The sequence below is a fragment of the Cannabis sativa genome, chromosome 2 (genome assembly GCF_029168945.1).
Source record: "Cannabis sativa cultivar Pink pepper isolate KNU-18-1 chromosome 2, ASM2916894v1, whole genome shotgun sequence".
In the NCBI taxonomy this organism is placed as follows: Eukaryota; Viridiplantae; Streptophyta; class Magnoliopsida; order Rosales; family Cannabaceae; genus Cannabis; species Cannabis sativa.
Window position 1 is genome coordinate 32,508,481 of NC_083602.1, and position 9,408 is coordinate 32,517,888.

A 9,408-nucleotide genomic window follows, 5' to 3' on the forward strand; every position below is an offset into this window, starting at 1 on the left:
TTGTAATTAGGTTCCAACGAACAATATTTAAAGAAAAATGCTAAAACTTAATCACTCACGATATCATGTCATTAGAATCAGGTTATCGTAATGGTACCACCAGTAGGGCCTGATAAGAATGAATGCTCATTTTTAAATCGTTAGAACACAACAATACCCGATGATTAAGTAGTTTTCCATTGTGAAATAGAACAATTTTATAATCATGAGATATTACGTACTTATGTCTGGGCATAGAGTATCATATGAAATAGGACAATGGAATTCAGCAACAACAATAGGAAGAAATTCCACACTAAAATTATGTTGCTACTAGGAGTAGTTTTGTAAAATCACAGCTTAATGATGAAAAATATCTTGAAATCTCTTGCTACAAAATTGTTCTCCAAATTACTCAAAACTCTCAAAAGAAAAAACTAAACATTAGTTGAGACCGACATCCACAATGATATAAAAGATATATAATTTCAAAATGCACCTAATGTGAGAATAAATGCACCCATTGCTGCTTATGAGCTTCAACACTGGCGAAACATTCTCTATTCTCACTTCTTCTTGGCAGCTTCTGATGCCTTTGTCTGAAAACAAATTGAGGATACAAAAATAAGAAAACAATGTGATTAAAACTAAATTCCAATAACATAAACCAGCCAATCTATTATTTACCTTCTTTACTCCACGGATCTTCTTGGCCCTGTTCTTTCTCTCCTTCATCTGCTTCCTTGATTTCTCAATCTTGGTATCAAGTCCGTTCTGCAATCCAAAGATAAATTAGTATTTTGAATAATACAGTAACTAGCAGATGTTTGCAACAAAACATTCTAGAAACTAGGAAAATACAAACTCTAAGAAACCAGAACACAGCAACACACCATTAATATTTCATATCACATTATCTTCACCAAGTTCAAATGGCATAGACAATCATTTTCCCAAAATTATCTAAAACAAGAAAATAATATAATTGTTTTGAACACACTTTTTGTTTTCTGTTTTTTACCAAGTGAAACGAAGTGGTAAATGTATCGTCAATTTACAATCAAAACAAAAAAAATAAAATCAAACAGAATGCATCAAATACTTGTATTTAAATAAGAAACAGTTTGTAGTTAGCAATTTGTCAAGCCAGCTAAGGTTTGAACCCAGAACTCTCACAAACAATAGAGCCACCCAACTCGAGCTAGACTCAGGTGGCAAAAAGACTCCAACTTTCAAAAAAAAACATGAGTTCCAACAATTATGAAACTGAAGCGAAATGGAACAAAAATCTTAAAGAGTTACGCAAAAATCTAAAAGAGTTACTCATGGTTGAATCTCAAGTGAAATACATGCATTGACAAATAAAAGACAAGTGTTAAACATACCCTGACAAGCCTGTACTTTGGCTCGAATTTCTTCGCATTCTCTACTGAATCATAGATCAAACCGAATCCAGTAGATTTCCCACCACCAAAGTGAGTGCGGAACTTGAATACGAAAATTGAATTTGGGTCCTTCACTTCATACATCCTTGCTAATTTCTCCTTCAGCTCAGCCTATAGAACAACGAGATATGTAAAAAAATCAACTACGTTAAAACAAAATTAAGAAGTCATCACCTGACAATTCTCTTATGATTATACATGACACGAAGAAAAAAAATACCTTGGAGACATTAGCTCTTCCTGGGTGAAGAACATCAATGACCTATGATAATCAAACAACAACAATATTAAGGTACCAAAAAAATAGTAATTTAATACGTTAACAACACTGTTTACTTATGCAAATTTACAACGCGAAGATAAATCATTCATTTATTTTGGGTGTCAACTAGATTTTATGATAGAATGACAGAAAAATCATCAATCTGACACTCTCGCAAACCATAATTATACCCATATAAAAGCATATCCAAACATAGATCTGATTACTATTTACAAAACCCTTGTTACTAAACAGTCCGGGATAACTAAACGACTGATAGAAATTACAATATCATTATATCTGTCTCTTCATGAAGAAATTGAAGGGAAAACATTCAGTCTAAAGTCAAAACCTTGTCATTCCACTACAATGGGCACTAACGAACCAGTAGTAAAGGATTAAAATTTTAGCCAGTTTCCGAAAAGAAAGATGAAAAGTATAGTCGATACTTACGAATTGCTTCCTTGACAGAAGTCTGTTTGTCATGAACTTCCTGGTGCGAATAGTGACTGCCTTGTCCGCCATTGTTGATTGAGATCAGCTAACCTCGCAGAGATTGAATTTTGCTGAAGCGCAGAGGTAGTAGGAGGCGCGAACGTTATGGCAGCTCTGGCTGAAAGAGCCGATGCGAAACTAAACCCTTCCTTCTTATAGGATTAGGGTTTCAGAAAGATGCCCTAAGGTCACAACTCGGGCTAGCCTATTGGGCCTCTTTGGTATTGCTTCAGGCCCATTGTTTTAATTTAAGCCTACAAAGTTTCCAAATGAGACGAAATCTTTTTAAAATAACATTTTTTTTTTGTGGAAATTATTAAGAAAAAAAAAAAAAAAAAGATTTTTACACCACTGCAATTTTCAATTTTTTTTACTGGGGGACAGAATTTTTTAAAAAAAATATAGTATATTTTTTATATTTTGTATTGTGTTAAGTTTTCACTGTTGTTCAACAGTTGTTTATTAATTGTTTCACTATTGTTTTAATTGTTCTATTTTACTGTTTTACGGTTGTTTTATAAAAAGACAGTATTTTTATAAAAAATTATTTGTGACAGTAAAATTATAAATTTTTATCTAAAATCTAATATTTTTGTGAATACCCTGAAAATGGAAATTTTTTTTATATAATATTTAATAATTTTATGTGGTTTTTTTTTTTTACATTTCTATGAGATTTTTTTCTCATTTGTTGAAAAATGCATTTTTTATTAATCGATTAACCAAATTTATCTCTAATTTTTTTTAATTGAAACATACCTCTTTTTATATGTATTGTACTCAAAATGCCCTGACATAAGGGAGTCACATGGAGAGTATCTTAAAGTGACAAAGGCAAAATTGGTACAATATTTAAAAAGAGAAGTAAAAGTAATAGACTTTAAAAAAGAGGATAAAAATAAAAGAGCACAATATAAAAAGGGTATAGTAGGGTTCTTCATCCGATCCAATCCGTACTTTTTGGGCCCGTTTGGTACACAGGATTGGACTGGATTGGACTGAAAAGGATTGGACTGGACTGGACAAGATTGGATTATGTTGAAAGTAATCCTGTGTTTGGTTTAAGAATGGACTGGACTATTTTATTTATTTCCTTTTAGAAAAAAAAAACTTAAATTAAATAAAAATATATAATAATAAATTAAAATTAAAATATATATATTAAAAATAAATAATTTGTAGCAAAAAAAAATATATATATATCATATATAATTAAGAATACATCATAAATATATAATAAAATATTTTATCATATTTTTTATTCAATAAATAATTAAAATAGTAAAATAAAAATACTTGAATAATATAAAATTATTTATCTTAAACACTAATTTAATATAAATATTAATTCATTTAAAAAATATATATAAATATTAATTTTTAAAATATTTATATAAATTTTTTAGTAATTTAAAAATAATATATGATTTATTGTCATATTTTTTTTTCTTAGAATCAATTTAAGTAACTATTATTTAATTAATAATATTTTAAATTTTAAAAACTTATGTATAATAATTCAAAATTATACATTTTCACTAATTTTAATGAATAAGTTTTTGATAAAAAAAAATGTATAAATAAATGTGTGATAATTATTTTCTTTAAATTCTTATTAAATTTAAAATATACTAATAAAATTAAAATTAAAAAAACGATAAAAAAAAAAAATCTCACCTGCATGGGATTATTTATCCCACCCTCTGGATGGGATAAATAATCCCAGGCAGATGAGGTTAACTGGATTAGTTATCCAGACATCTAACATGTCCAAACACTGGATTGGACAAATTAGCCTGTCTAATCCAATCCAGTCCTGCGTACCAAACGGGCCCTTTTGGTCAAACAACATCCAATCCGCACTAAGTGCGGATTTTATTTTTTGGATCCAATCCAATCCGCACAATAGCTCAAATCCAATCCAATCCAATCCGCAAAAGTGCGGATTGGATCAGTTACTTTAGATTGGTTACTTTTTAATATTAAATTATTTAATATTTATGAAAAAAAATATTTTTTTTCACATAACTAGCAGCAAAATAAAACAAACTATAGTTATTTTATGTCTCTAACAACACATTAAATAAATAAAATAACAAATAATAAATTCAAAGGAAGAAAAAAATTGTGTATATAAAAAAAAATATTTAATTTTATTTTAAATTGTATGTATAAAAAAAATATATAAGAATAAAATATACATTTTATCTATTAAGTTTTGCAATATAATTGTATTATATGTATTAGACTTTTAAATTACTATTTTCGTTACATTAAAATGTTATTTGTATATATAATTTTTTAATTTTTTTATAAATATGTGTGGATTGGATTGGATTGGATCGGTTACTTTTACATGTCAATCAACATCCTTGTGCGGATTTTAAATGGGAAATTTGATTTTATATACTTAAAAAATAAAAAAAAAATTATTATTAAACCAAAAACTTAAACCCTAAAAAAACTATACCTTTTTTTTCAAAACCCCAAAAATACCCCCTCACAATTCTCTCTCTCTGCATCATCTCTCTCTCTATCTCACATCCCAGCCGCCACCCTCACCACCACCTCCGACCTTCATTCTCCGACCTCCGCACAAGTGCAGATATTCGCACTTTGCGGATTGGATCGTGCGGATTGGATTGGATCGGCTATTTTATGAACACCCTTAGAGTATAGAGTCTAATTTCTTCTTTTTTTATATAATATAGGTTTATTTTATTTTAGTTGTTCAATTAGTTTTTTATTTAGTTGTTTTAAGTAACCGTATTTAATAGGGTCTGATTGGTACCCAATTCAAATACAATTTTAAGTTTTTAAAAACTAAAAACTTGGTAGGAGCCACAATAATAATTGATTGGTATGTTAGTATTTGAAAACTCAATCCAAGTTGTATCCAAATTTTATGCTTTAAAATTGAAAACGGGAAAATCACGCTTTCAGCCTTTTCCAATCCTTATTTCCAAACCCAAAATAAAAACTTTTTTTTACGTACCCATTACAAAAGAGAAATTTCATTATTTGCCCTTAATAATATAACCTATATCAAAATTTATACCCTTTTATAATTTGTACAAATTATTCCTCTAATTTTAAAAGATTCCTAAAATACCCCTAAATTAAACTTTCCCTCTCTCAGACGTTCCCTCTCTCTCTCTCTCTTCACGAACCAGTCCTCCTCTCTCTCTCTCAGACGTTCCCTCTCTCTCTCTCTCTTCACGAACCAGTCCTCCTCTCTCTCTCTCAGACGTTCCCTCTCTCTCTCTCTCTCTCTCTCTCTCTCTCTCTCTCTCTCTCTCTCTCTCTCTCTCTCTCTCCTCACCCCTCACGAACCCACGAACCGGCCTCACCCCACGAACCGGCCTCACCCCAGGAACCCACGAACCCACGAAACCCACGAAACCCAAGGCGACCGACGACGACGAAGAGGACGAAGACCCATGGCGGCCCACGGCGATCCACGACCACGACCACGAACCACTGAACCACTGATCCAATCCAATCCAACGGTAAGTTTTTTTTCTGGTCAAATTTTAGAAATTTCAATGCGAATTTGTGTATGTTCTTCATATAACATTGTTTTAGATTGTATATGCGAATCTAGATGTCAATTATTGCATGTTGTATATGTTGGATATGTTTCAATGGTGTTTGTGTGTTTTTACAGCGTTATCGATGAAATGTCGATAGGATATCGATAGCATATCGATATGTATAGGTTTCTGTTTATGTGTTTGAACATTGTTGTTGACAGGTTGTCAACATCATGTCGACAATTTGTCGATGGTTTTACCTTGTTTGATGTTATGTAGTTTTGCCATGTAATGTCGACAATTTGTCGACTATATGTCGATAGGTTGTCGAGAATAAGTTGTAGTTGATTCTTATGGTAGTTTACTGTTAGAATGTCGACAATTTGTCGACAGTATGTCGATAGGTTGTCGATAATAAGTTGTAGTTGATTCTTGTGGTAGTTTACTGTTAGAATGTCGATAATTTGTCGACTATATGTCGATAGGTTGTCGATAGGGAAGTTAGAGTTGATTCGTATGGTAGTTAATTGGTATAATGTCGACGATTTGTCGACTGTATGTCGATAAGTTGTCGATGTTGGTCATTTGTCACTGCTCTTATGATAATGTCGATAGCATGTCGATTGTATGTCGACGATTTGTCGACCAGTTATGAATGTTTGATAATGTCGACAGAATATCGACATGATGTCGATGTTATGTCGACATTTCTTAACTTTTTTGACATTTAAATTTTTTTGGTCTTTGATTTTTCAGATGGCTCCCAGACTCATAATTCCAGCACCCGAGCATTTTACTGGCCGCGTCACATATAGAGGCACTGGAATTTTTACAAAAATCAAAGCTCAGTTTGAGGAGTTCAATCTGAATAACACGGCGAAGGAAAGCCGTTTCGGTAGCTTTTGGAATGCCGTACCCTTGACATTCTCCTCGGTGTTATTTCACCAGCTGATGCTCCACAAAATGAAAGTGGATGCTCAGGAGGAGTTGAGGATGCGGTTTTACGTTGGTCGGAAGGAGGTCAGATTCGGGGTGCTGGAGTTTGCACTCATTACAGGCCTGGACTTCTCCTCGGGGCCAACAGAAGAGGAGAAGGCTGCGCAGGTCGCGCGCTCGGGGTCAGACCGATTGATCAACAAATATTTCAACCGGTCTGATAGTGTGAAGACAGAAGCACTCCAAGATAGGTTCACAAACTGTCAGAACCCGGAAGACTTGTACAAGCTCGGCTTATGCTTGTTTGTGGAGTCAGTGCTTCTGGGCCGCGAGGCAAACGCGCTGATTACGCCTCACATACTTAGATATGTGGAAGACCTCGAGTTCTTCTTCTGGATTCCTTGGGGGAAGCACTCATTCGCCAGACTCATGCACTCGCTTCAAAAAGACATGTTGAAACAGAAGGCCAACTACGAGAAGAAGCTGAGTTCGGATGTTCAGCACGAGTGCAAATACACAGCATATGGCTTCGCACCTGCAGTACAATATTGGGCGTACGAGGCCATTTTGGAGGTTGGGAAGAGGTATGGCACGAACCACGGGATTCGGTTCCCCAGGATGCTTAGCTGGACGAGCAAAGGTGATATTGGGAAGAAAGACGTCAGCGCATTATTTTCTAGACGGGTATGATTTTCACTTATGTTCAGAATAATTATTTAACATAAATGCTTGTAATAAATGCTAAATGGTTTTATTTTGATATTTTTTGAACCATAAACAGAATCTTGAAGTGGTGAAGGGGCTACTTCCACGGACAGAGGATGAGGCATTTGTGAGGACCATATCTTACGATGGTGTGGAGAACCTGGTTGATGATGGTGTGGATGACACAGAGGCTGAGGCAGGTAGTCAGGTACCAGAGACTCAGGTCCCAGACACTCAGGAAACAGACACTCAGGTACCAGTTTTTGGAACTTTTTTTTTTATGTCTTTATTTTTTATTGTTTTTGTTTTGTGATATTTGTTACATTGTGGAATTATCGTATGCTTACCGTATTTTTTTTATATATATTTTTTCAGGCCACTGGTTCAGAACCTCAGCCCAGTGCACCATCTTCATCAGGCGTTCGGGGTGCCGAGTACACTGATTTAGTGGCGAGGTTGGATAGGATCGAGGCTGACACTCAGGGTCTGTATGCTGCTCATGTCGAGCTGAAGAAGGCATACGAGACCAGCCATGTAGAGCTGAAGGGTGGTCAGAACGTAATTATGGAGCAGCCTCGTAGACATATTGGCCATGTTGAATCGTCCGCCAACGACAGCTTCAGCACCGGAGGCCCCAGCAGATCCATCTACCTCACCACCAGCTGCTTCACCCCCAGTAGAAGAGGAGGAGGTCTTCCCCGACGATTACGATCCTTATGAGGGAGCTCCAGCGACTCCGATCGAGGCACAACCTGTTATCCATGTACATGACACCAAGTCGCAGGGTGAGATTCTGTCGATAGAGGCACAACCTGCAGTGGTTAAGAGTCGGAAGAGGAAGAGAAAGCCTCCTGTATGGTTCGGTGACTATACGGAGATGAAGAGGAGACATAGGCCATCTTCGGCTTTTGATCCCCTGGAGCCACCGGATGAGAAATTTTTAACCACTTTCCGAAAGTGGTGTGTTGGACTCATTCCGAACCACCGACTTCGGGATTTGAGAAGTGGTGATTACGGTCCAGGATTCTTTTGGATAATGCTCACACCAAAGGAATGGCTTACAGATGACGTAAGTAAAGTATTTTATAATATTACTTCACTTTACAACTTTATGTGCAATTAATATATTTTTTTGTCTAACTAACATTTCCCTTTATATGCAGCATATAGATGCAGCAATGCATATGCTGAGGAGGCGACGCACCGACTATCCACTGACATTTCCTCAGAAGGGTGTCATTCTCTCCACATTCGTGACCAGCATGATCAGCAGTGCATGGACGAGCCACAAGGGTCCGAGGAAAAACTTTGTGTGGGAGGATTATATCCTGGACTACTGCAGAGGGGTTCATAAGGTATTGTTTTAGTAAGATTTTAAATGTTAATTGTTTGGGAGGATTATTATGGTTTGTTAATTGTTTCGTTGTTCTCTGTAATTACAGTCCCAAGTCTTTGAGAGATGGAGGGGTAACGAGTTTATTTACTTCATTCTGAACCTTCCCGAGGCAAGGCACTGGGTCACACTTGAAGTCGACATAGAGCTGTGGAAAATTAATGTCTACGACTGTGATTCCAGCGTCTGTCATTGGACCGCCATGGAACCCATCCTGAAGACTTGGGGAGAACTGCTGCCCTCGCTAATCCTTGCAACCGGGGAATTTCTACATAACAACCAGATTATGGCGTTAACTGACAGGGACATCACGGTGCTCCCAAAAATGCACTCGACTCGAGCCACTCACGACTTAGTTCCGAAGTCAACAACCAGGTATTAAAATATGTTTTACGTTAGACTGACTTTACATTTTATTTTGCATTTAGTGGTGATTGTGGCGTCTATTGCATTGAGTATGTGGAGCATCTCATGATGCAACGTGGATTGACCGATGTGACGCTAGGCCGGATAGCTATGTTTCGTCAACGGTGGTGTGTTGATTTATTTTACCAAAATGTCGGCTGATTATATGTGTAATTATTGGGACATTGTATATTTTGTGTAATTAACATTACAGTTATGTATATATAGACTTTCTCTTCGTTCAAATTTTGATAA

General features: G+C 35.4%; 2 protein-coding genes across 3 annotated transcripts; one reads left to right on the forward strand and one right to left on the reverse strand.

Moving 5' to 3' along the window:
• Positions 1-264: 264 nt before the first annotated feature.
• On the reverse strand, positions 265-2,334 carry LOC133034934 (small ribosomal subunit protein eS24z-like). 2 transcript variants are annotated; one of them, XM_061110483.1, is made up of 5 exons: positions 2,140-2,334; positions 1,645-1,686; positions 1,365-1,535; positions 667-753; positions 265-578 (listed from the first exon to the last, which is right to left on the reverse strand). In XM_061110483.1, the coding sequence occupies exons 1-5, from the start codon at positions 2,209-2,211 to the stop codon at positions 546-548; spliced, it is 405 nt and encodes a 134-aa protein (XP_060966466.1). In that variant the 5' UTR covers positions 2,212-2,334; the 3' UTR covers positions 265-545. The 2 variants fall into 2 exon arrangements, with proteins under 2 accessions (XP_060966466.1, XP_060966465.1); XM_061110482.1 differs by having other exon boundaries at positions 265-753; positions 2,140-2,328.
• Positions 2,335-7,947: 5,613 nt separating this feature from the next.
• On the forward strand, positions 7,948-9,408 carry LOC133034263 (uncharacterized). The gene is made up of 3 exons (XM_061109314.1): positions 7,948-8,424; positions 8,519-8,710; positions 8,798-9,408. Exons 1-3 carry the CDS (start codon positions 7,948-7,950, stop codon positions 9,128-9,130), a joined length of 1,002 nt encoding a protein of 333 aa, XP_060965297.1. The 3' UTR covers positions 9,131-9,408.